Here is a 26,109-nt window from a genome sequence, read left to right as displayed (position 1 = left end):
AAAAAAGAGCTGTTTTCTCTTAGCTGTTCCAGAGTTCTCTTTTCCAGAGATCTCAAGCTCTTGGCTACAGTGATAATTCTTTTATCTGAATTCTGCATGGAGGCTGAAACAGTCCTCATCTGTCACTCAAAGTCCCTGGCATTGTCCAATTAGCAGAATTTGGACCCACAGGGAGAGCCTGATGGGTTGATTGCAGTGCTACACAAAAGGAAGTTTCTGGCAATTAGACTTGCCCAAGCATTGGCCCAGGCTGCCTAGAGAGGATAATGAGTTCCCCATCAAGGCACCCGATAGAAAGAGTCAGGACGCCTAGCTTGCTGGACTGTGTAACATGAAGAGATGCTTCCAGTCCCAGGACTCCGTATAATTGGCGATTGGTTGTGAGGCTTTGTGGGGCACTGGGACCTGAAGGCGGAGAATGTGACCAGGGGTTTCTGCAGCATTCTCTCTCAGTTCTAGGCACATAGCTCGTGGTTTCAGGTGCCGTGTCCTTCCAGACAAGGTGGCCATGGTGGTATAGTTATGTCTACAGGCCAAGTCAGGTCAGTAGCTTGGAATGTTCCAGATGATTTCCTAGTTACTCCAAACTACAGCCAGAAAGCAGTTTCTTTTCCTTTACAAAAGTATTTTTTCTAAAATATAGAAGTGCATTTTTTTTTTGACCCAAGTGTACACATTTATGTATTTCTGGGGTGAATGGAACTTTCTAGAAGGTACCAGAGTCATCATCCTGACTGTTTATACTGGAGTGCTCTCCTAGAAGATGGATAGCCTGAGAATGGAGAAGGAATGCTACAAGTTAAGGGCCAGCAGAAATCTGGTTACTTGAGGCTTCCAGTTGTTTGGGGTCTGGTTACGTGACGTGTCCCTTTCTGCCAGAACTCTCGAGGCATCTGCGTCACCTCCCTCAAGTGGTGGCTTCCTGGACTCTTGCTTTCAAAGCATTGGTAGTCCCTTCTGAGATTTACACTATGTGTTAACAATGGACACATGCTAAAACTGGAATGTTTTACTGTATTAACCCTTGATACTTTTTTTTTGTCCAGATAGAACTGAATCTGATAACCAAATAATCACTTCCCCCTTTTTTTAAATCACTTCCCTTTTAACATGTTTTCAGATCACCAAGTAGGTTTCTGTCGTGCCTTTTTATTTTTTATTTTATTTTATTTTTTTAAAGATTATTTATTTGTTCATAAGAGACACAGAGAGAAAGGCAGAGACACGGGCAGAGGGAGAAGCAGGCTCCATGCAGGGAGCCCAACATGGGACATGGGACTCGATCCCTGGTCTCCAGGATCACGCCCCGGGCTGTAGGCGGCGCTAAACCACTGAGCCACCTGGGCTGCCGTGTCGTGCCTTTTTAAAAAACTGTGATCTTTGATCTAAAATCTCTTCTAACTCTCCTTTTCAAAATTTCAAATGCCGTTGTGCATTTAAGCATGGTGGTAGCACTGCCCGTGACATAGGTCGACACATATGGGATGTCATTTTTGTATGTGACTCATTGACTTTAATTTTCACTCTGTAGCTATCACCGTTTGTCACGTGCTTCATTTGGCTCTCTTTTTTTTTCTATAATAGAGTGGTAATTTGTAATCTAAAGGTATTAAAATGTTACCATTGGGAAAAAAAATGTTTTTTGGAGGGTTTGGTTAGCTTTTTATCTCCAAACCATCTTAAAACAACTTGGCATCTGCTCCGGCTATGGGTGAGTGTACCTGTTCTTGTGGAAGGCAGGTTTGCTGAACACCCACCAGGAGTAAACAGTGGGCAGATGTTGGGGGCTACAGAGATGATACCTGCCCTCTGAGAAGTTCCAGGCTGATGCCTAGGGTTAGGGACACAGGGCAGGGCCAGCCTTATTGACGGGCGATGGGGAGAAGACACAGGAGGCGGGAAGATAGTGATGTGGTTGGTGTGGAGCGGACCCAATCGCCCGAGCTCTAGAAGGCATCTGATGACGTCAGCTCATGGCCTGTGGGGTCCTGGAGCTGGCCATAACTTCACCGGGGACATGAGCGTGGATTGGATGTGGGAAACATGTTACATTATTTGCCTGCTTTTGCCACCTTACTGTACAAAGTCAGAAGCCTTACTTCTCATTTAATTAACTCTTATATTACTCTTTTAAATTTAAAAATTAATTATGGTAAAGCCTTCTGTTTCAATCTGTAACTACTAAAAGCTGATCAGGGACTTTCTTTGAGGATGCTAAAACTGGAACGTTTTACTGTATTAATCCTTGAGCCTGACATTTCAATAACTCAGTCTATCATTTTTGACCAGAGGCTGCAAAGCGAATACTATTGACCAAATAAACAGACTCTCAGAGTTCCGGACTAACACATTCTTTGCTGTTATACTAAAATTTTAACTTTTTTTTTTTTTTTTTTTAATATTCATCCCTGCTTAAATTTTGTTTCCTGGGTTTCCCTAATTACCTTTCAAGTTGTAATGAAGTATACTTGAAAGAGTTTCTTGGTAAAGCATCTTAATTGGCTTCTTTGGGGAATATATTCTTCATCTTTCTTCTTGGAAACTGTGCCGTGATCTCTAGGGGGTGATGCTTTACTAACTAGGAAGGTTTCTGTTTAGATGAGAAAGGAAGTATTAGCAAGTCCGGGAAGGGAACGTGGACACGCAGCTCTTGGTGGAGGTGGGTCTCATTGCCCTGATAATAAAATGCAGTGGCAAGCTCCGGACGTTTTAAGGAAGGTAAGACTGCTGCTCGAATCTCAGTTTGACTTTATTATTTTCCTTTTTGTGTCAATTGTGTGTCCTGCACTCTCACCGTGCGCCCCCCGCCAGTGGACGCTCTCGGTAAGTCTACCATCCCGACTCTCTGGTGGCTGGTCACGATGTGGTCCTTGCTGTGGGCTTTCCATGGTTGTCCAGGCCTATGCTAGTTGCCCAAGTTTTCCTGCCAGCTCAGCTCGGAACAATCAGTTGTGCCTACTTAATTTAATTTTCCATAACTTTAAAAGAAAATCATGTGTGTATGTGTGTGTTTATTAATCATTTTCTTTCTTTGGTGTTTGGCCTTTTCACGGCTTAGCCCGACATCCTGAGGGCCTTTGCCTCATCATAATTCAGTATTAGACTCATGGAAAGAAGAAATACACAGTGATTTGCACAGGAAACAGCGTATTTATACATACATATATATTTGGGTATATATGTATGTGTGTATTTATATCAAATAAAATGTCTAGAACTACACTAAATAATGCCTCAAAATAATTCCCAAATCAGATTTGCTTATATGAAGCCAGCAAAATTTTTGACTTTGTCTCCTCAGGACCCTCTAGTTCTTTTCACAATGAATAATCTGTGGGTTTTTTAAAAGAAAAAAAATCAGAAGTATTTCTTATTTCAGCGGAGTTTGTGAAATGTTTCATTTCAAAGATAATCTGATCTTCAGATTCAATAATCCCAATGATTCTTCGTGATTGAATGTTGAACTGCATTCTCTGGGTGATTTGCTTCTGGAGTCTCGTGGCTATCCCTCTGTCTCAGAAAGGTCTGTCTGTGAGGTGTCCGTGTGGTTCATCTTGCCTTGAGTGTGCCTCAGTGTTCCCTGAGAACATTTTACCCGAACAGCTCCGGAGAGGTTTTTGAATTGGAATCTGTCATCTCCAACAAACCCAAACGACCCGGGGTCTCCTGTGGCAGGTGAGGGGCCGAGATGGTCCAGTGTCGTTTGCACAGGACACAGCTCTGCCTCCGCTTCCCCTGCTGGTGACGTTGGACTAGTCGTTCTCCAGCTTTATAAGCGATGATCTTTTCCAGTCCTCAGTGTTGTGATTATGAAACAGTTTGAACAATATTTCTTAGTGTACTTTTGGAAGGAAGGTAAGACAGCCACTTTGGGTTTTTTATTTTTTTTATTTTTTATTTTTTTGCATATTATTATGGTAACACTTATATAATAGAGAAGTCACCAGTTTAAAGGGTATGTTTCCATGGCTTGTAGCACAATCACAATGTGGTGCACCACTGTCTAATTCCAGAACATTTGCGCCGCCCCTGAAAAGACACCCCCTGCCTTTTGAGCAGCCACTCCCTATTCCCCCTGCCCTCAGCCCCGGACACCCACTCATCTGCTTTGTGTCTCTCTGGATTTGCCTCTTCTGGACATTTCATATAAAAGGAACCGTATGATTGGTGTCCTTTCGACGACACAGAGTTTTCCTAGAACCTTTGCTACGAGTCTGGTGTGAGTCAGTCTGTGGAGTAAACTGGGCATCTCACTCATTTTGAATGATGGGCTAAGTGGGGCTGGGGATGAGGAAAGAAACCACACAGCCCTTTGCCTCTGTAAGGTAGATCCTTCTCACCTCAGGAGAAATCTCCACAGCTTCCTCTGTGTCTGTCTCTTGAGGGATCCACGGGGCTAAGCCACAGTAACGTAATCAGAGCAGTGAATTTGGGCATAAAGATAGAAGACAGTAGTATGGCTTGAAGCCCTCATTTTTTTTTTTTTTTTTACAACTTTTGAACCCAGACATCTATATTTTAGCATTTTCACAGTAGTTAAAAAAAACGAGACTAAAAAAAACCACGCAGACATATATGCGAAACTCTGCTTTGGTCTTAGTAAATACCATGAACCCCAGGTTCCCGCCTAAGCTTGGCTGGTGGCCTCCCCGTGGGAAGAGATTTACAACCCAGAATGTATTCTGCTGGGAATATACCGCCCCCCTCGAGGAATTGAGATTCTAGGGGGAGTAACCCCACTAGTTGTATCCGGAGTGCCCAGCGCTGTGATGAGCATGAGCAACTGGTACAGCAGTGGGCGAGGAAGAAGGCACTCAGCTGGGCTTGGCGGTGGGGAGGTGATAGTGAGGAAGGTGGAAACGGGTCAGCTGGCGAGAGATAGGGCGAGGGGTCTCCAGGGAAGGGGGACAGTGTATGCCAACACAGGGCCGTCACCACGTAGATGGGAGTGCCAGAACCGTGGTAGAAGGCAACCGTGTCGCGAGGGGGCAGCCTGAGGGCAGGTGTGTGTGCCACCCCGAGTGGGCTTATCGGGAGGCTGCCAGTCTCGCTGCAGGAGGACTGTACCCATATGAGAGCCGCAGGGACTCCCCCCCATGCTCAGCCTCTGCTTCCTGGCTATCCCGGCCTGCCTCCAGATGGCTGCGTGGCTGGGCCTCATTTCTGTGCAGACCCCAAACCGCACTGAACATCCCGCCCATCCTCTCCCCTGTTCTCGTGTGCCCGTGCAGTGGCGAGTCCCTTCCACCAGGAGCAGCGGTGGCTTATGTGCCCCATGGCCACATCAAGTGTATGTGCGCATCCCCACGCACGTTTCTCCCGTACTTAAAAACCGGCAGAAACCACTCCCAGAATGCCGCCCAGACTTGCAGTCAGTCCTTCTCCTTGCCTCAGTGGTAAACACTGGATATGTCTGGGTCTCTTCCAGCCACCCTGGCCTTTGTCTCTGGAAAAGGATAGTTCTAGAGTCTCCTTCCCCAGGGGGAGTTCCCACCTAACAATCTAGTCTGAGCTGTTAGTGGGTCGCCTGGCTTTCTTGCCCGTTATGGAGCTCAAGACCTCTTGGCTCTCTTCCTACTGCTGAGCAGGAGAGACAACCGGCCTCTCGGAAGCTGGCCTGGCTGGCACGAGGGGACCCACACGGCTGTCAACCAGCTGTGCCCTGGGTGTGCCTCTGAGAGTCGTCAGGAATCACCATCCCCTTAGGACCTCTTGGGCCCCTGGAGTCAGGATGGAGCTGGGAGTGGCCCACCCCAGTTGCTTCTGGCTGTCTGGGTCCTGAGACCTGGCCCTGGAACTCTCTAAAGACTGTGCGGTCACCACCTCACTAACGTGTCGGCCGCCCGCAGAACGACAGCCAAGCTCTCCGTCTTCTGTGGAGTAAACTGATCATCTCATTCATTTTGAACGATGGGTTAAGTAGGGTTGGGGATGGCTTGCGGTCATCTAGGTGGTGAGGGGCTGGCCTGCGGTCCAGCTGCTTCCCCGGTCTGTGCTCACACCAGCGCAAATGGTAAAAGTGTCCTTTGAGTCGGAACAGATGATTGTTCTCTGTGGAAACTAAAGCTGGAACAGTCAGGGGACAGGTGTTGGCCTCAGGCTTCAGAGGTGCTTTGGCCGTGTGTGCCTTTGCAACGTGTCTGGGGATTTGGATCCAACTGTAACTCAACAGGGAAGGTTCTTGAGTCATGGCTTTATTCCAGGCTTGGGGGAAATATCACAGGAGCACACGCATTTCATGATGCAGGAAATAATTCAATGGGTACAACGGAAAAACTAGTGTGAAATGGACAGGGAAGGACTCTGTCATAATGAGTCAGCACTAGGGAGCCACAGCCTGACATCTGTTCTGGCTCTCAGAACCACGGGATAGAGGAGTCAGCAGCGCCGGAGAGGAGCGGCCAGTGGGTGACACAGCCAGTCCTGGGAGGCTAAGGCCAGTGCTAGTGGCCGATGGGGGGAAGGCCCAGCCAAGGGACAGCCTGACTCCTTCTACCTTGATGGAAGCAGGAGTGGTGAATTTTCCTTTTTACACCTTGTGTGGCATTCAGGAAGCTGTCCCTGCCTGAAATCAGTAGAGATGTTGTAATTTAACCCAGAGAAACTCCTACAAAGGGCTGTTGCATCAGAGAAGAAATTCCTACAAAGGACTATTGCATCCCAGGCTGGGGAATTTGTTGGCCATATTTCACAGCCAGGAATTGTAAGTGAAAATAGGCCATGCAGACTGCTCCCCCAACCCTGCCCCGGAGACCCAGAGCTGCAAACCCCCTTCCTTTGCGGAGCCTCACCCCTACACAGCTCACCAGGCCTGTGACCCCGGTTGCAGATAGCTGACCCCAGGAGCTGAAATTGTGAAATGTCCCTTAAGACTGTTGTCATGGGGCAGAGCACCTGGCTTCCATGTGGCTGCATTGAGGAGCCAAGGGAGAGGCACTTTCATGGCGGGGAGGGGGTACACAGGAGCCCAGTTACAATGACAGGAAGTTAAAGAACAGCATGCTTGAAATCCTGATTTCTTGCACAGTGTGCTTTTCACCTGCTCAGTGGCTGGTGCGGTGGATGGGGTGGGGAGGGGGGGCAGGTCTGCCTCTCTAGAGCTGCAAGCCAAACTACGGGCTAATTGGTTCCCATCTGGTGCAGTCTTCTCATTCATAAACATCCTTGGGGAAGACTGGATAAGCCCCATGAAGCAAGCCTGTTGAGACAGGTAGGAGTGCCTCCTCTGTTAGCCCCTCTGCCCTCAGGCTGTCCCCAGGATGGCAAAGGCATTTATGTTCTAACATCAGTTGGCTGATGCCTACAGGTGAGCCCAGTTCTGACTCGAACTACCCAGAGTTAGCATAGATCCCAGAGGCTGTCCCCACTTCACTCACTAGACACAAGGGGGTTCCCCAGGCTACCCACACTTTGGCCTGGCCAACCTCAAAGTCTGGGTTTCCTCTGGACTCACCTCAGGTGTGATAATTCATTAAAATGACTCACAGAACTCAGGGAAGCACTGTACTTAGGATTGCCGGTTTGTTATAAAGGATCAGATGAACACCCCAGTGAAGGGATACACGGGGTGGTGGGGTCAGGGTGGGTGCAGAGCTGCTGTGCCTTTCCCAGGGGCACCACCCTTCCAGCACATCGGAATATTTCCCAGCCAGAAATTCCGGCTCCTACCCCGGCTTTGTTTTTGTTATGTAGGCTTGATTGATTAGGTATTGGCCATTGGTGATTGAAACTGCGCTCCCTGACTTGACGGGATGAGCACTGGGTGTTATTCTGTATGTTGGTAAATTGAACACCAATAAAAAATAAATTTATTATTAAAAAAAAAAAAAAGAAACTGCACTCCCTGGAAGTCAGAGGTTGGAGTTGAAAGTGTAAGCCTCTAATCCTGTGGTTGGTCTTCCTGGCAAACATCTCCCATCCTCCTGAATCTATCTATCCCGAGACCCACCCTCACGGTTCCCTCATTAGCATGACAAAGATACTTCTGTTATTCTGGAAATTCCAAGGGTTTTTTGAAGTACTGGGCCGGGAACTGGGGCAAAGACCAAATGTATTTAGATTTTCCGTTTTAACACAACACTCTGATTTCTTGCGGATAAATGACATAGCAACATGAGTATGGTTCATTAGGAAGAAACTACTGGGACATAGGGAGGGGGCAGGAGCTGGATTCTTCTTGGGGGAGCTGTTTCCCACCAAGGAGGCACCACTCAAGCCAACTCCTAAAACTTGAGTCGAGTTTTTGTAGAGGAAGGGGCAGGTGGGATAAGAGAGGAGTGTACACTCCGGGAGGAGGCACATAGGCAGTCAGCGCAGCTGGAAGCTGGAGGTGGGTTTCCCTGATGTTTGATTCATTTAATTTGATTGTCACCTGCCAGTGTCCTGTTGGATTAGTTTTCACGTTCTCCCCATGCTGGGGTCACGTTCTCCCCATGCCGGGGAAAGATGTTGAAGAGCGTGCCATGGATCAAGACCTTACCTGGATGGGATCAATCTCACATCTTCCCTTAGGTACAGAACTAGGCACAAATGAGCAGGGACTGGTTCACAGCCTTTTTATCACATTAAAGACTTGCCTTTCAGGACCATGAGGCCCCTGTAGGCTCTTTGGCTTCTAGAAAATTATTCTGTGACCATGTGCATTTGGATTAGATAGAGCATCCAACTGGATACCCATTACCACCTAGTGGCTGTGTTATCCAGGCAGGAGAGAACGGGGGCCAGGGAGCAAGGCAGGTGGGTTCAAGAGCTTTTTTTTTTTTTTTTTTTTTTAAGATTTTGTTTATTCATGAGAGAGAGACAGACAGACAGACACAGGTGGAGGGAGAAGGAGGCTCCATGCAGGGAGCCTGATGCGGGACTTGATCCTGGGACTCCAGGATCACTCCCTGGGCCAAAGGCAGGCCCTAAACCACTGAGCCACCAGGGATCCCCAGTTCAAAAGCTTTTTAGGGGAAATGTGAGAAAGAAGAGTTGAAGGGGATGCAAAGTTCCAGCAAGCGGGGGTTGGATGGGAGAGTGTGTCATTGGCCTTGGAGGAGGAATCCTCTCAATGACACTTGAGACCCCATGGGTGCTGAGCCACAGGTTGGCAGGGGACTTTCCTGGTTGTGATCCCGAGCTGCCTTTGCCTTGGGGACCAGCGAATCCTGATGACAGGACTCCTTCCTTTCCTGAAAGGATTATGGGATCTTAGCATTTCTGCACATCAAAGAGGACATTGAACTGAAAAGCTCATTTATTTGAAAACAACCCGTGCGCCCTGTGTACAGTCCCCTGCCGAGGTCCCCGGTGTGGGGAAGAACTTCAGAGGGGCTGAGAGCACCAGACAGCGGGCATTGTGCGGAAGGCCTCCTGGCAGTGAACTCCTGTGGTCTTGAAACCACCGTGCGGGCTGGGTACTATTATCTACATCTCACACACGGATGTGCAGGGAGGCATAGCACTGTAAAAGAGTGACAGAGATGGAGTTTCAAAAATTTTAAGTCAAAAAACCCTCAAACTTGTCTGATCGAATCTATCAATCTTCTGCTCTCTGGTGGTTTTCACTTTGGGGAATCACCGAGAGGCCCCTCCAGGCTGGCAAGCCTAGATTTATGCAGGGATAACCAGGAAGCTGCCTTTTGATGGGAAAAGGGGTTGCCACTCCACTTTGCATCCCCAGCCCCACCTTGCACATTCATTTCTGTATTTGTGGCCCAAATTTCAGCCACGTGATTTGTGAGCTATACAAATGTGAACAAGTGGGTGCCTCTGAATGTGTGTGTGTGTGCCCGTGTGTGTGCGTGTGTGTTAGGGGCAGATGGAAGTCACTGGGTGGGATCCCTGATGGTCTCCCTGTACTTCGGTCTCAGGAAAAAGAGAGGACTTCGGGTGATTTCCCGACAGTGTGGTCTTGACCCAGTGTGTCCTGATTGGTTCTTCCCAGTCAGAAAGCCCGTTGCTTGAGAACGCGTCCGGTGGTTCAGCCACAGGGGTGGGCTGTGGTGTGTGTAGGGACGGCTGGGGGCTGGGGGGTTCCGGATGATGCTAATCACAGTCAACTGGCTTTTTACTTGGGGCTGTCAAGGACAGAGAACGTGTGGCTCCTGGCAGCTGGTTCATGGGGTTCACATCTGCTGTGAGCATTGGAGTAGAGAGCGAGCTGGGCCTCTGAACAAGGAAGACCTCCGGGTGGAGTCTGGCTGTGCCCATTCCTTGCTCAGTGGCTCAGTGCAAACCTCTTTGCCCCCCTCGGTCTCAGTTTTCCCCTCGTTGATTGGGGTGGGGGGAATTACCTCCTGCCTTGAACATTCATATAAAAATGAAGGAAAATAAAATGTAAGTGTTTGGAAGATACAGGCTCTTTATATCGTTCCAGACGGCTTTGTAAACTCTCCCAACTTAGTTAAAATTAAAAAAAAGAAATCCTTCCTCCTTGAGTGATGCTGCCCTGACTCCTGACTGTGTGCCCATTATTGGTCCTTTGTCTCAGCAGCATTTTCTGTAAAGACGATAATCCTCTGACTTCTGGGGGGAGTAAAGGACTCCATTAGAATTTGTTAGAATTCTCCAGCATGAATACAACCAAGACCTGGAAACTGACAGTGGAGGAAAAAAAATTCTCAAGACTAAGGTGCCTTAGAGTTTAGAGAAAAAAGGTCATAAGCAACTCTGCTCAGGAATTTTGTCCGGAGAGCCCCCAGTGGCTGCCTGGCGGTCCAGGATTTGTGAGCTTTACAGTGTCAGGCCACCCAGGGGCAGCGTGGTCGAGGGCTGTGAGCAGACTAGATTAGTCTGGGGCTGCGTTATTCTCTCAGTGCTTGTCTTGCCTGCAGGTGTGCTGGGTGAGAAGGGGCGGTGCTGAGCAGAACCCTTCATGGGGTATGGATCGGTAGGGGAGACTGGCATCAATCAAAGAACACAAAAAATAAAGATGAAATTGGTCCTGGGAAGAGCATCTTGTAGTATCCTCCTGGGAGACTGATGCAATCCACTAAGAACTGCCCCGTCTGATGAGAGAGTTCGAGAAGGACTTGGCTGAAGGATGGAGGGTTGCCAGGTGAACAGGCACCTGGGTGGGTGCAAGGAGGAGAGCGCATATGAGGATGGAATAGAGCCGGCCCCTGGAGAAGGACCTGCGAGGTGGAAGGAAGGGAGAGTGTAGCCTGAGAAGGCTCTACAGGGTGGGCTGACCAGGCAGGGGGTGCCGAGGACATCAGACTTCTCTTGAAAGCCCTGGGAGCTATTGGAAAGAAGTGGTACTTTGCATTTCGCAAGTATAATCTGGCGCTGCCCTGGGCAAGCATGTTAGGTGACAAGTTAGGGGACGTGGCAGCTGTCCAGGCTAGAGATGGAGGTGACCCAGTGAGGGCAGCCTCAGCAGAGGTGCAGCGAGAGGATGGAGGCCCGTCCAGTCCAGCAGGAGTGGCCAGCTCTGCCCCCCTGACATCGCCGGCTTTTGTATATGGACTCAGCACCCGTACAGCTCTGGGTTATGTCTTCAAACCAGTGCATCCAACTAGGACATGGAAGAATCTCTGCCACAGTTTTGTTGTTGTTGTTGTTTTTATATATATATATAAATATAATTATATGTTGTGTTGGTGAATTTAAGAAATAAACATTGTGTTTTTAGGTTATGATATATCCTGAATGGAAATGTATTCACTGTGCCTGTAATTATAGCAGTCTTTACAGATTATACTTATTTTAGAAAACTACAGTTTGAACGTCCTTTAATTATAATATAATACATATTTAAGATAACTTTGCTGTAATTACAGAATAATTTATATTTACCAGATTAGATGACACTTGGTTCCAGTCGCTTTGCATTCCTATGGAGGGATATTTTTAAAAGTCAGTGTTAATTAATTACAGGTAGAAATGTGCCTTATACCTTGTGAAAGGAAGGGAAGAGCCACATTTTCCTAATTTCTTATAATTATAGGCTGATTTGAAAAGAAATTACTACCATAATGGAGGCACATCCAAGTGGGTTTGGTCAAGCACTGTGGGTTTTAATCTCTCTTCCCGACTCCTCTCCACCCTCCTCCACTGAAATTGAGAACATTCTAATACCATGTTTTGTTAGAACATCTTAGAAGAGAGGGAGAGACGTAAAGAGGCCTTAGACCAGCCCTAAAGCCCTCAGCCTCCCCCCCGCAGGGCCGGAGATGGGCCAGGGCATTTTACAGGTTGCACAAGAGTAGAGTGTAGACAGCATCTCCGAGCTTGAGCACCAGAGGCTTGTGTCGGCTACACCTTAGTTGTGTGTGGGTTCAGCTGTGCAAACCAGCAATTTAAGAGGGGAAGAGAAAGCCCACCGTTCTCATAGGGCCGAGGACACCCCAGTCTTCCCCCCTAGAGCTTGTGCCCAGGGGCATTGGGTGTCTTCAGTGGGGAGCACCTGTCCCCTCCCTGGCCGGTCCCCAGTGAGAATGGGTCTTGGGTCTCCTGTCTGCTGCAGATGCAGGAGACCTGTGGTCCAGGCCAGGGTCATATGTGGGGTTGATGCCCCTCATCCTTGGAGAGCCACCTGCAGCAGTGATGGGGAAACCTGACAAAGTGCTAGAATTATCCTGAGGGGTAGGCAGTGTCTAATTGGAGGAGTGGGTGGGTGGTCAGCTTGGATGTCTACACACCCTCCCGTGCGTGGGGCTCTCGGATAGAAGCCCTGCAGAATTCATACCTGCCTGCTGTAGCCTTCGTGCATTTGTGTTCACCTGACCCACCATAGTTGTAAGCACAGTGGTTACTGTACCAGCCATCCAGGACTTTTTCAGGGGTGACCTTTGATTACGTAGGATTTCCCCTTTGTGCGTTAACCTTCAACTTAACCCCTGCCCAGGAAGTGGCTTTTCCTTAATAAAATCCAAGGACCTTTTCTGTTGGGATGTTCCGGAAGCCTGACCACCTCTTGTTCCAAATTAGGCTTTCTTATCTGCTTCTGAGAGAAAACATGGAATGTGCTCCCCCTCTCAAGGCAACTTCCCTTGACCCTTTCCTTCTTCCGAGCAAATACCATGCTGTATTTAATGTTCTCTACATCATTTTAAAGCGGAGCAACTGGTGAGTTCTCAGGCCCCTCATTAGGAGGAAGGTAGGGTACCTTCCTGCGACTGGGGCCGTGGGGCAGAGGAAGATTGTGTCCAGCATCCGAGGGGTCGGGCTGTGCGGGCTCCATCCCGACTTTCCACCTTTCCTGTATGCTGGACAAGCCCCTCACTGTCTCTGTGCCTCTGCCTCTACCGAAACAGAAGTAGGTTGGATAACCCCGAAGGCCCCCTCCATCTCTAACATTCTGTGTTTGAAATGACCAGACATTTATTGAGCACCTGCTGGGTGGGCTGGGAGGGTTCCAAACCCCTGGCCTGAAGGAGTTTAGAATTTTGTCTCTGTTCAGGTGATGGGTGAGGACCCTGCATGGGGACACTAGTATGGAGCTAGGCTCTCGGGTGGTTACCCCCTTGTCCCCACCTACAAATCAGATTTGCAGTAGCTTCTCCTTCTGCCTGTTGCTTATCTTCTAGCGTTGCAGACTTTTTCTCTAAATAATCAGATTGTAAATACTCCTGGTCTAGGGGCCATATAGTGTGTGTTATAACGATTCCACTCTGTAGTTGTAGCAAGAGCAGGTGTAGACAGTATGTACGAACGAGTGGGCGAGGCTGTTTGAATAAAACTTTATTTATGAGTTCTAAAGTTCCAGTTTAAAAGGCTAACACTCAAACAGGGAAAAAAAAAAAAAGAATGGTTTCCACTCGGTCTTAAACTCTAGAAATGGTTGCCTCGTCCTCGTCATCACTGGGTCTGTGGACCTGGCCAGATGATTACCATACATGGGACGGGCTCAGTGCTGACACTACTGTTGGTTTTTTCCGCCAGCGGAGACCTGACTGTAGGTCTTTTTGTTCGTGGGCTTGTTTGATAAGAAAAACATTCAGGACTCTCCACGAGGGAGTTAAACTGTCTGCCAGGGATTCCCAGAGGCCCCCAAGAGACAGGAGAACTGATGCTTGCCATCTTTGTCTTCAGGGACAGAAACTTCTGTCCAAACAGAGGCTCTTTGATCGAGGCTGACCCAACAACGCCAGCTTGTGCCCATTTTTGGAAACATCCATAGGCCCCCACCTTGTTCATCCCTTAGCCTCTTTGGAATGTTCTAAAAAGAAGACTGTCTTGCTGCCACATCCAGGGGTATTGTTGGCAGAAGCCTCTGTGGGGTTGCACAAGGCAAGAAGGCAAGTCAGGAGGAGTCGCCCAGGAAATCTTCCTTGTCATGAGGGTAAATGTGCCCTTTGGGCATCAGAAACCGGAAATGGTTGCTCCTAGAGAAACAGCTACTGTAAATCCTTTCTGAGTATAACTAAATAATTGTTTTACGTCCGGGGGAAAAAATGTGGTTTCCACTCCAGCAAGGACTTGCGGGAGGAAGGGCATTTGTTCCAGGGCTGGAGTTTCAGCAAGCCACACCTGGCCCTTTGTTTTGCTTACAGGGAGAGGTGACATCCAGCCTCAGTTGGACAGCGCTCTCCAAGATGTCAACGACAAATATCTCTTGTTGGAAGAAACAGAAAAGCAGGCAGTCCGGAAGGCTTTGATCGAGGAACGTGGCCGATTCTGCACCTTCATCTCTATGCTGCGGCCAGTGATTGTAAGTTAGTGGAAAGCTCTGGAAGACTTAAACTGCCAGTCTGGAGGAGACTTTCCTCTATTTATCCATCCGTCACTGAGTCATTGGGAGGTTGCCGTGTGGAGGAATCATGCTGGTGGAATTGCTTCTGTAGACCAGTTACAGATTCTCTACAGGTTGTCGTTGGCCATGTGACACACTCTTCGTTCAGTTCTTATTAGCATTAGCTCTAGTTATTCACTTGCTTCTTCTCCCCGCGTCAAGAAGGCTTTGCCAAGTGGGTCTGAAGGTGTGATCCCCAGGCCAGCATTGTCATCTGGGAACTGGTTAGAAATGCAGCTTCTTGAGTCCAGCCCAGATTCTACTGAATCCAAAACTCTGGGGTTGGGGACCCAGTCATCTGTGTTTTAAATCAGGCCTTCAGGTGATTTTGAGACCCAGTGGCCAAGTTCACCACCAGTGAGTGGCCATAAGATTAACATGGACAGAGCCTTAATGAATCAGTTTAGACTTATTTTAAGTAAACCATTTGCATACCATAATTGAGAACTTCTGCTATAGGCATTTTTGAAGCCGGTAAGAAGGCACCAGCTCCTTTCCCTCAGCCCTAGCAAAATGCCCAAATGTGAGTCATTGCTCTGAGCGTAGAATTTTTCCATGGCTCATTCTTGCCTTGGCCTGCAGTCCCAGCTTGGCCCTTCGGCAAAGTGAATGACTACCTTCCATGGTCTCCTGCTCCCATCTCACTTGCTATTTATTAAATTAGTGGAAAACACAAGAAAGAAGGGGGGATGGGTAGTTAACACTACTGCACACAAAGGTACTGACTGTCACAAAGATCCATTACCAGATCTGGACCCAAAATCACTCCCAAGTCATATCGACAGTTGAAGCTGAGTGAGTTGAGAGGAGGGCTTCAGCCTGTGGAGGGGGCTGTGCTCCAGGATCCTATGACACTATGTAGGGCAGACCATCTGTGCAGATGTGCTAGCCGCCCCCAGACACGGCAAGGAAGGCCAGGTGTTCTCTTTGACTTTCTCACCACTGTCCCGGGGGCACAGGTTGTTCTATAATTACAGCAGATTCCCTTTTCCCTTTCTGTTTCCCAAACGAAGCCAATGTGCCTTTAGCACAGATGTACTGGTCTCGGTGTGCCTTTTCTGGAAAGTTGAGAGGGTTAGACAGTAACCCTAATAAAAACAGTTGGACCAAGACAATGAAGTGAATCACTCATGATTACAACGTGTCATGAATTACTTCCTTTCAGGAAGAAGAAATCTCAATGCTAGGGGAGATAACTCATCTTCAGACCATATCAGAAGATCTGAAGAGCCTGACCATGGACCCTCACAAACTGCCCTCCTCAAGTGAACAGGTAGGAGTCATGGGTTGAGCATTCAGGAGAGCAAACCAAAGGCACAAAGGTTCAAGGTCTTGAGGGTTCCTTGAGGCCTTAACCTATTTAAAATTTTACTAGTGTTTCACATTGTGATATATAGTAACTGTCCTTGCCAGCCGTTATAGAGCACCTGCTGCGTGCCAGGTACTGTTCTAAGCTCTTTACATAGACTTCCCCAGCTAATCTTCACAATGATTCCCACTTTACAGAGCGGGACAGGGAGGCACTGAAAGATAAAAGTCCCTTAACCAGGTTTACCTAGCTAATTACTGGTAGAACTGGGATTTGAACCAAGTAGTCAAGAGCCCAGGTCCTAACCACTGTGTTTATCTGCTCTCTAGAAGTAAACTCCTACGGGAACATGGCAGTGTGTGTCTTGGTCATCCTCGTGAACCAGTGTCACTGAATTTCTCCTACTCTCAATTAATTAATGCATGAGGATCTCCCTTATGAAAACGATGACATTTTCTGTGCTTATTCATTTGGTTCCAATGACAGTAACACTCTATCAAGTGGGAGCAGCTGATGAATCACATGCTGGCTTTTGTCCTTGGTGTAAAATTCCTGTTGAGAACCAACTCTGAAGACAAATACAAGAGTTTGTATTTTCCATTCAACGAAATTGCTTTTGTTAAACCACAGCAGGCATAAATAATAGGCATTCATTGAGCATCTCCTATAGGAAGGAAAGGTAGACCTCACATTCAGGTTGTTACTTGTCAAGTAGGGGAGCTGGACGTAGAAGTAACTGTGAAGGAACCGGCTTGCTCTTGATTGTGTCAGGTTTGAAAGTACCAAGTCCCGGTCAGATAGGGCGAAAGTGACCGCTGAATATCAGGTGGCTAAAATGCAAGATCAGCAAACGCTGAAACCATTATTGAATTGGTGGTTACAGGCTCTTGTGCTCTAAGACCAAAATCCTGTAGATTGTAGCCTTGAGTATAAACAGACTCTTGTAAAGTCTTTTTGTTTTTTTAAAGATTTTATGCATCCATTCATGAAAGATACACACACACACAGAGAAAGAGAGAGAGAGGCAGAGACACAGCAGAGGGAGAAGCAGGCTCCATGCAGGGAGCCTCATGTGGGACTTGATCCCGGGTCTCCAGGATCACACCCCGGGCCGAAGGCAGGTGCTAAACCGCTGAGCCACCTGGGTTGCCCGACTCTTGTAAATTCTTAATCTGAGACTGTAAGATCTCGCTTTCTCCCTCTAGACTGACATTTCATGGTTCCCTCCCCCCTCTAATTTTTTGTATTTTTGCTTGTGTCAGAAAAATGACTATGACATTGATGGATTGGTAGTGTGGTTCTTAAATTTAAAAAAAGACATTGACAACAATTTTTTTTTTTTTTTTTTACATTAAACCCCTTGGTGGCAGATTTTTGATGTCATAGGTAAAGATTTGGTGGATAAGGTTTCCCTTCTCAGCTCCTTGCTTACCCACTTGACTCTGTCCCCTTAGGTGATTTTGGACTTGAAAGGTTCTGATTACAGCTGGTCGTACCAGACGCCACCCTCCTCCCCCAGCACCACCATGTCCCGAAAGTCTAGTGTCTGCAGGTAAGTAAAGCTGGACTCGGCTCCCGCTGACACACAGTGAGAAGCATCTGGAATAGTTTTGCCATCTGCAAAATTGTTTTTGAGCAGTTTTCTGTTCGGCCCTCCTTGGCTTGCTGATCGCAAAGTTTACTCTCCTCTTCTTGAAGGATGGAACCTTCGTCATGCATCAGTGATCCTCCTCGGTGTACTTGACCTACTGATCTTTTTCTTTGACTTTTCAAAGCCAAATGACTTTCCACTTCTTGTGAGTTAGCACTGAGCGTAAAGAGTAGGATGGATTTGCAAAATCCATGTATGGTTGTGTCTTCCTACACGTAGGCAGTGGGAGAAGCAGGCTCCCTGTGGGGGGCCCAATGTGGGACTTGATCCCAGGATCCCGGGATCATACCCTGAGCCGAAGCCAGATGCTCAACCACTGAGCCACCAAGGCGTCCCTGAGTCCTCTTCTTGTGGGCTGTGTGTATGTGTGTCTTTGACAAATCTGCTGGGTTTTGATTTTGGTGACCAAGAAAACTCTCACTAGCGTAAAACAAAGCTGCGCGAGTATCTTTTTTTTCTTATAGTGTCAGCTTCGACTGGACATCATGTACTGACGGCACAGCTAGGAACTTGGGGGAGTAGAGTTGCCGTGAGCTTCCGTCCCTAGATGCCCTCTTCTGATTGGCAGGGGGTAGAGGCAGGAGGGAAGCAAAAATTATGATAATTATCCTCAACAGCAGTGATTTCCTCTGGCACACTCCCCTGTATGTGTCAGAACATCCGCACCAAGTAATTCTAGCGTAGGACGGCCACACAACTCTTGACTTACTACATCAGCTGTCAGCGTTTGCAAAATTTGACAATACTCTTGCCAGGAGCAGAAACCACAGACCTTTCCAACTTCAGGCTGGGTGGCTTCTTCTATCCCTTCTGATACTTCTACAGCTGCACTTTATATGTCAGTTCTCCTTGTTGGGACCACAGAACTTTGTTCAGTTTTCTGGTTTTCGTAATCTGAGTTATTAGTGGAGAGCGTATTTGTTGGAACTGGAGATGGAAGCAGACAGACCACCCATCCTCTGACACATACAGGGGAGTGTGCCAGAGGAAATCACTGCTGCTGGGAGATCGTTTCTTGATATCCTGGTGACTGTTCATCTCAGAAGCAACGAGCTTAGCATCGATTGCCTGGAATTGTTGAAAGCTGCCTGCCTCTCACCAGGTGTCCTGTTAACACCAGGCCCACAGTTATTGTCACAGGGCAATGCCTGTGACTAGGGCAGAGCCGTTCATGGAAGCATCAGCTTTGTTCCTGGGAGGTAAAACAGGTGGCCTGAACACGCTGAGCTGATTGGCTGATGTTCTTTCCGATGGTCTTGAACCAGGTTCACGTAGGATGGAATCGCCTTGCAGAGTCCCTCGGCACCTGCGCCCCCGAAGTGATGGTTGTCTGGGTTGACCTTGGTTTCCTGGACCCGGACGGTCCTTCTAAGGGTGACACATGAATATTCTAACTGGGTGGCGCTGAAACCTAATGGTTTTTGCTCCAGGGTCATGGGATTGTGCAGGCAGCTAAGCAGATGGGATTAGGCCCACCTCTTTTCATGCCACAGACATTAGGCCTCTAGCTTTGGGGGTGGATGTCACGGCAAAATTGGATTCCACTGGACTCTTTAGAATCACGGGCCTCCATGCTAAGGATGCCCCAGTGCACCGTCCGAGAGGTGAGTCCCGGCGGACTCCAGGTTTATAATAACCCTAGTTTTCTCTCCCTTACTTGCGTGAAAAACCTTTTGTTTGTAGCTTAGTGACTCGGTGTTTTGAAAGCATGTCTTGCCATTTGCCCTGCTTCCCTGGGGCAGGTGGCTAATGACACCATGTTCTCCCCCCTTCCTGTCCCCGTTTTGTGTTTCCCTCCTCCTCCTGCTCCCCCTCCACGCCTGCCTCCCCTCTGCTTGTCCCCACAGCAGCCTGAACAGTGTCAATAGCAGTGACTCGCGCTCCAGCGGCTCCCACTCCCACTCCCCCAGCTCCCACTACCGCTACCGCAGCTCCAACCTGGCCCAGCAGGCACCCGTCCGCCTGTCCAGCGTGTCCTCCCACGACTCAGGATTCATTTCCCAGGACGCTTTCCAGTCCAAGTCACCGTCCCCCATGCCACCAGAGGCCCCCAACCAGGTAAGGGTGTCCTCGGCTCCAGAAGCAGCTGTGACTGACGTCTAGCGCCCGGACCACCATCAGGGCTGGAACCAAAGAAGGATGTTGGCCCGGACACACTTCTGTCCTCTTCACAGGAGAAACCCGTGATTTAATTTCTCCTCTTTAGATGTGTTGTTTCCCCAAAGGGTGAGAACTGTAAGTTGGGTTTGAAGCCTGTCTCCACGATGGTGGTGGTCAGGTCACCACATTGGTTTGGGGAGTTCTGTCACGTAAGTAGATGGACTCAAAGAACTTTGGCCATCCTCTGGCATCCCCCTAAATGTCGGGCTTAGCGTGACAGCTGATGCTTAATTAATGACACTGATGCAAATGGTGGCACTTCCTCTACTGCCGTCCCTGCTGCTCTCTGAATGGTGGCGAGTCTGTCGTTGAACGGTGCCTGGAAGCCTTCCTCGGCTCTCCCAGTTCCCGGAGTGAAAACGAGAATGGATCCTGAGAGCCCTTGCAGGTCGATTCTGTTGGCATTCGCTCCTGGGAGAAGGGAAGGTGTTGAATCTTCAACATGGTCAGGCTAGGCGGTGCTAGGCCCAGCCCAGCGGTTCCAGCTGGAGCAGGAGGTTCCAGCTGGATGTGGCATTGGAACGCCCTCCACCGGCTGCCCTCTCTGCCCTGTCTCCCCTAGTGCCAGGGGTCTGGCTTCCCACGTAGTAAGGAGCACAAAACACAAACACGCCAGCATCTGGGGTGCCCCGTGGTGCCATTTGCAGGGGAGCGTGGCGGCCAGGGCCCGCGTCCACCCTAAGGTTGGCCACAGCCGTTGGTCCAAGATCCAGTGGACTCAGAAGGTCACGTGCTTGTCTTGTTCCTCCAGGTACCCAGTTTGTTAACCAGTCCCCCAATATCTCCTGTGTACCCGGCATCACCCCGGGACCCCCTGCGTGTGCTGCCTGTGTAGTCCTTCCAGCAGCCGCGTGGAGCATTGTCCCTGTTCTCTTGTGGAAACGGAGGCCCAGAGATGTGACTTGCCCAAATTGTGCTGTTACATGACCTGCAGGTTGGGGACCCGGAACCAGGGTTTTTCTGGCAACTGATCCCGAGCCCTCTCTGTTCTATCTCAGCCTTAAGGCGTCCTTGGAAAAGTGTTTTGGGGAACACTTCATGGAGAGGAAGCAGCTCAAGTGTTTTGGGAACGTAAGCCAGAAGGTTACTTGCCTGACGTGGGTGAACCCAGAGGCTCTCAGCTCAGTGGTCCCTCCGGCATTTTCAGCTGTCCCCGGAGATGTGGCCTTGCTCTGTCTTCCTGGGACACTCGATCGCAAACAGAAACATTGGGGACCAAGAGCCGTGGCTTTATGATCTAATGCGCTTGTCCTCGCCAGGCTGCTTCAACTTGGTCTGCGAGGTGTCCCCTGGCTGTCCCCTGCCACGTGCGACACTAAACCACACCTGCGTGTCTTAAAAGCAGCGTGAATGGTTGAAAGAAAAACAGAAACTTGCCCTTCTTCCGAGGCTATTCCCACGCGCAGCCTGATTCTCTGTGTGTTTTTAATCAGCTGACGAATTAACATGGTCTCGGGCGCGGACTCCTTTCTAAAAAGAGGCCTTGTGCTCCCCGCTTTCTGTCCAGCGCTGCGTGTGTGGATGAGGCTGAAGCAAGTGCTTCTGCTTCCAGGAGCGTTGAGGGAGGAGGAAGGTGCCCTGTTGGGATTTACTTAAATCCGGACTCCAGTGCCCAAGATGGGCTCTGCGGGCAACTCTAGGGTGGGGTTTTTTTTTTTTTTTTAAGATTTTATTTATTCATGAGAGACAGAGACAGAGAGAGAGACAGAGACAGAGACACAGGCAGAGGGAGAAGCAGGCTCCATGCAGGGAGCCCGACGTGGGACTCGGTCCCTGGTCTCCAGGATCACGCCCTGGGCTGAAGGTGGCGCTCAACCGCTGCTTCCCCCCCCCCCCCCCCCGCCGGGCTGCCCATCTAGGGTAGGGTAGTTTTAATAAGCTCGGGGAGACTTTAGAGAAGGGCGGTAGGGTTGCTTATGATAGTGAGGTAGAGGGCACGCTTGAGGAAGGTGTACAAGACAGGAGTCAGGCCTTATGGGCAGCGAATGCAGGAGCCCTTTAGGGGAAGTAGTAGTAGACCCCAGTAGGGTTGGGCTCACTTAACCCAAAGGCTGAACCAGTGACTGCAGGTAGCAGTGAACAAAACTGTGTCCTCTACCTGAGTGTGCCCGAAGGACCACCCCAGGGGGGCTGGTTTATGGAAGAGATGGCCATTGGCGTGCATCCGTTCAGTAATTGTGAGCGCCTGCCATGTGCCAGGACAGGCCTAGAAAGTTGAGACGGATCGGCGAGCCCCCGGCACCGGCCCTGGCTGAGCTGAACTTCAGGAGGCTGACCTGGGAGCGTGGACCTTGGCCGATACCGGGAGCGGGCAGACTGGAGGGTTTTTGGTTTTTTTTTTAAGATTTTATTTATTTATTCATGAGAGAGGGGGGCGGGGGCAGAGACACAGGCAGAGGGAGAAGCAGGCTCCATGCAGGGAGCCCGATGTGGGACTCGATCCGGGACTCCAGGATCACGCCCTGGGCTGAAGGCGGCGCTAAACCGCTGAGCTCCCCGGGCTGCCCCAGACTGGAGGTTTAATGAAGATCGGTATGAGGAGTTGTTGTCCCAAGTGAGACCTCCTTTCTGTAATGTCCCAGATCTCTGGATGTTTCCTCCCGCCCTAGATGGCCACTTGAAACATTGCGCTGACCTTAGGGCTTCACTGCCCCAAACCTCAAAATCCTTTTCCCGGCAGAGAAACCTAAAAACCTGTCCTGCAAAGATGTTGGAAGCCACCCTTCCTGAGTGCAGAGGCTGCCTGTGACCAGGAGGGAGGCCAGGAGTGGAGACATTGGAGTGGAAGCCCAAGCTGGGGGTGGTGGTGGGTGGCGGGGGTCAGTCCTCAGGCAGTAAATATGCCTGGGCACCTGGGAGACGGCAGAGGCAGGGCTGCCCTGGGACCCGGGCTTGTGGCATGAGGGGAGCACCCAGGGGAGCATGGAGAGTTCCAGCACCTGACGCGGTGCCAGGCACGCACAAGGCACACAGAGCGGGCTCCTGTGGGGCTGACGGTCTGGCAGGTGTGGGCCGTGCGGCGTCTCCCGCCTCTTTCTGAGAGCTTGGAAGCGTCTGTGTGGGTGCAGCTTGGGGGGAAGAATTAACCCTAACCCTCTGCTTCTCTCATCCTTCCCTCCTCTGTGTATATGTCTCTCTCTGTCTCTCTCTGTGCGTGCCCTCCCCGCCCCATCTTCCCTTTGGATTTCCTGTCCTTTTGGTGGCATGTGGTCCCTCCCTGCTGCAGAACTCGTCCAGCTCGGCCTCCTCCGAAGCCTCGGAAACCTGCCAGTCCGTGAGCGAGTGCAGCTCCCCCACCTCAGTCAGCTCAGGCTCCACCATGGGCGCCTGGGCCTCCACAGAGAAGGTGACCGCCGCCCCCTGCCCTCCGCCGCGGCCACGGTCGCTGCCACCGCGACTGAAGCTCCAAGTCGGCCCAATGCACGCCCCGGAGCAGCCCCTCCAGGGGACAGGGGCGAGGCTGAGGGCTCTTCTCCCGGGGGCGCCAGGCTCCTGGGCGCTGACCTTGCGGCCCTCCTGAGGGAGAGGAGGGGGCGCGGGAAGGTCGGAGGTGGAGGCCCGTCCCGCGCCGCGTGGCCTGCGCAGCCCCGTCCCCCGCACCTCTGTCGCCTCCTTGTCGCCTGTCGCGTCCGCGGGGCCATCTCGCCGCATCCGCATCCGCATCCGCATCCGGGCCGGGGCCGGGGCCTTTCTGCCCGAGTAGGCCCGTCCCCGGCCGCCTCGCCCCGCTCTGGAGTCCGCTCCGGAGCCGGGCGAGGACTTGGGGCACCTGGAGCAACAGAGGGAGCCGGCGCTCGCGGGTTTTTACGTTTGCGTTTGCGCAATGCCGTGCCCCGGTGCCCCTCCCGGTGCCCCTCCCGGCGACCCGCCCGGCGACCCGCCCGGCGACCCGCCGCCTCGTGGGCTCGGCAGTCGGGCGCCCCCGCCGCGGGCACCAGCCCCTCCGCGTCCGCTGCTCAGGCGCGCGTCGGTGCCCGGTGCCCCCGGCGGGCGGGGCGGGGCGGGGCGGGGCCGCGGTCGCTGTCGCTGTCGCCGCCGCCGCCCACCCCACGGGCAGCAGGGCCGCCGCCTCGGGCCTGTCGGGTCCATCACTGCCCGGGTCTCCCTCCCCCTCGAATGTCGATGCCATCTTGTGCCTCCACGCTCATCCTGTTGTATTAATTTTATTTTCCTTTCCCCCCCTTTTTGTTTGTTTCCAGTTGTCTAACGGGTTTTCTCACTGTAGTTTGCCAAGCGAGCCCCCCGTGGGGCCCGTGGGGGCAAGCCTTTCCCCTCATTGCCCGCCTGCCTCCCGCCTGCTCCCTCGGGTCACCTCTGTCCACCTTCCAGACTTCGCTCATTATTACACCATTGGGCCTGGCATGTTCCCGTCATCTCAGATCCCTAGCTGGAAGGTTCGTGTCTCCGCCCTCCCCTGGCTCTGCCTCCCGCCTCCGCCCCCCCCCCCCTCCCTCCGTCCCGCGGGGCAGCGCCAGGCGGAGCTGAGGCGCCGCGGCCCGGGAGGCCCCTCCGGGGGCGCCGGCGGGTGCCCGAGCCGTGCCCCAGACCGTGCCCCGGACCGTGCGTGGCCTACCCCGCCTCGGTGACCCCGGAACACAGGCGGACTGTGTTCTTCAGTCTCCCTGGTCTTCTACTAAAATGTGTTTGCCTCCCTACAAAAAAAAAGTTTTAAAATTATTTAAAATTTAATTTAAAATGAAAAGTGTCAGTTGATGCCAGAAGGAAGCTCTATTTGGAGAGGGGGCGTCCCTCACCCGGAGAGCAGATGGCCCTAGGCCGCGGCCGCGCCCCCGCAGGCTCCCCGGAGCGCTTCTGCTGGGCAGGCCTAGGCCCCCGCCCCCGCCCCCACCCCCGCGCCCGCCCCGCGCCCCAGCCTGGGCGCCCCCGGGCCAGGTTCCCGCAGGTGGCCTTCCCGCTGCGGGGCGGGGCTCCTTGGCGCCCCCTGGTGGCCACCCGCCGGGCGGGAGAGCGGGTCCCTCCAGAGCTGGGAAGGCGGGGCCTGGGCCGAGTGCTCCCCGGCTGGCGCCGCCCCCACCCCGCTGGCCCGCCGTTAGGGGCCGGCAACTAGGAGTGCCCGTAGGCACCTGCCTGGTTGAGGGTTTTCCATCTTTGGGCAGATCGAGGAAGGGGAGGTACCCGGGGGCCCCCCAAGGATTTTCCACTCCCTTCCCTTAGAGCCGGCTGAGGACGCAGAAGGGCCTCCTGGCCCGTCCTGGCCTGAGCTCCCCCGGAGGGGTCCTCCGAGTGGGAGCGGGGGGCCTGGCGCATGACCACCCTCCTTCCACTTAGGACTGGGCCAAGCCGGGACCCTATGATCAGCCTCTGGTGAACACCCTGCAGCGGCGCAAAGAGAAGCGGGAGCCGGACCCCAATGGAGGAGGACCCACTGCTGTGGGGGGCGCTCCCGCAGCTACCGAGGAAGCCCAGAGGCCACGGAGCATGACCGTGTCAGCTGCCACCAGGGTGACGCTTTTATTCTCTACAGCCGGTTGGACCCCTCTAGACTGGGCTGGTGGCCAGACGTGGCCAGCAACGCGGTGGGGAGGGGCGTGGCTGAGTCAGCCTGGCATCTCTGGGGACCTGAGCGCCGTTGCCACCACTCCCTGCTCCATACTGGTTAGAAGTCCCCCACCCCGGGAAAAAGCCTTGCCCTGAAATCAGACCCTTAGAACTTTCCAGAGCCTAGGGTAGGACCCACAGTTGGGTAATGTTCACAGGAAGAGGACAGGAGTAATACTGAGTCCCCTTTGAAGAAACCTGCGGAAAGGCCCTGGGGACACAGGATGGGGGATTCATGGTCCTGGTGGCTTGTCTGTGTCTCTCCTCCCACCCACAGCCTGGCGAGGAGATGGAGGCTTGTGAGGAATTGGCACTGGCCCTGTCCCGGGGCCTCCAGCTGGACACCCAGAGGAGCAGCCGGGACTCCCTTCAGTGCTCCAGCGGCTACAGCACCCAGACCACCACCCCGTGCTGCTCTGAGGACACCATCCCCTCCCAAGGTACGAGGCAGCCTGGGGTTCCCCGAGCACCACCAGCTGGGTCCGGGGCAGCCCCTGGCGCGAACTCCGGTGCTGGGAACGATAAGGCCGTTTGGGCCAGGTCGCTTTCCCTTTTACCCTCCACGGCCGCTTCCGTGGCCAGCGTTCTCACCCTCGTGTTCCATGTGGGACGCTGACACTCGGGAACTTGCCCAAATGGAGGAGCAGGACTTGGGTCTGAACCTCGGGTCTGTTAAGAGTCTGAGGCCTCAGGCTCTGAACCTGTTGCAGC

General features: G+C 51.6%; 1 protein-coding gene across 14 annotated transcripts in view; it reads left to right on the top strand.

Annotated features, from left to right (window-relative positions):
- MTSS1 (MTSS I-BAR domain containing 1) overlaps window positions 1-26,109 on the top strand; it is a 161,855-nt gene that overhangs the window by 131,982 nt on the left and 3,764 nt on the right. For 2 of the 14 annotated variants that reach the window (XM_072774414.1, XM_072774410.1), the window contains exons 7-15: window positions 2,812-2,823; window positions 14,481-14,638; window positions 15,885-15,992; window positions 17,483-17,580; window positions 19,527-19,737; window positions 23,066-23,185; window positions 24,039-24,233; window positions 25,129-25,302; window positions 25,676-25,838. In XM_072774414.1, the coding sequence (XP_072630515.1) occupies window positions 2,812-2,823; window positions 14,481-14,638; window positions 15,885-15,992; window positions 17,483-17,580; window positions 19,527-19,737; window positions 23,066-23,185; window positions 24,039-24,233; window positions 25,129-25,302; window positions 25,676-25,838 (1,239 nt within the window). The remainder of the gene's footprint in view (window positions 1-2,811; window positions 2,824-14,480; window positions 14,639-15,884; window positions 15,993-17,482; window positions 17,581-19,526; window positions 19,738-23,065; window positions 23,186-24,038; window positions 24,234-25,128; window positions 25,303-25,675; window positions 25,839-26,109) is intronic. The other 12 variants (XM_072774411.1, XM_072774419.1, XM_072774418.1 and 9 more) reach the window with 12 other exon arrangements.

Source organism: Canis lupus, chromosome 14 (assembly GCF_048164855.1).
Source record: "Canis lupus baileyi chromosome 14, mCanLup2.hap1, whole genome shotgun sequence".
In the NCBI taxonomy this organism is placed as follows: Eukaryota; Metazoa; Chordata; class Mammalia; order Carnivora; family Canidae; genus Canis; species Canis lupus.
The sequence above is the reverse complement of the archived record's forward strand: the minus strand, read 5'-3'. Positions and strand labels throughout refer to the sequence as shown.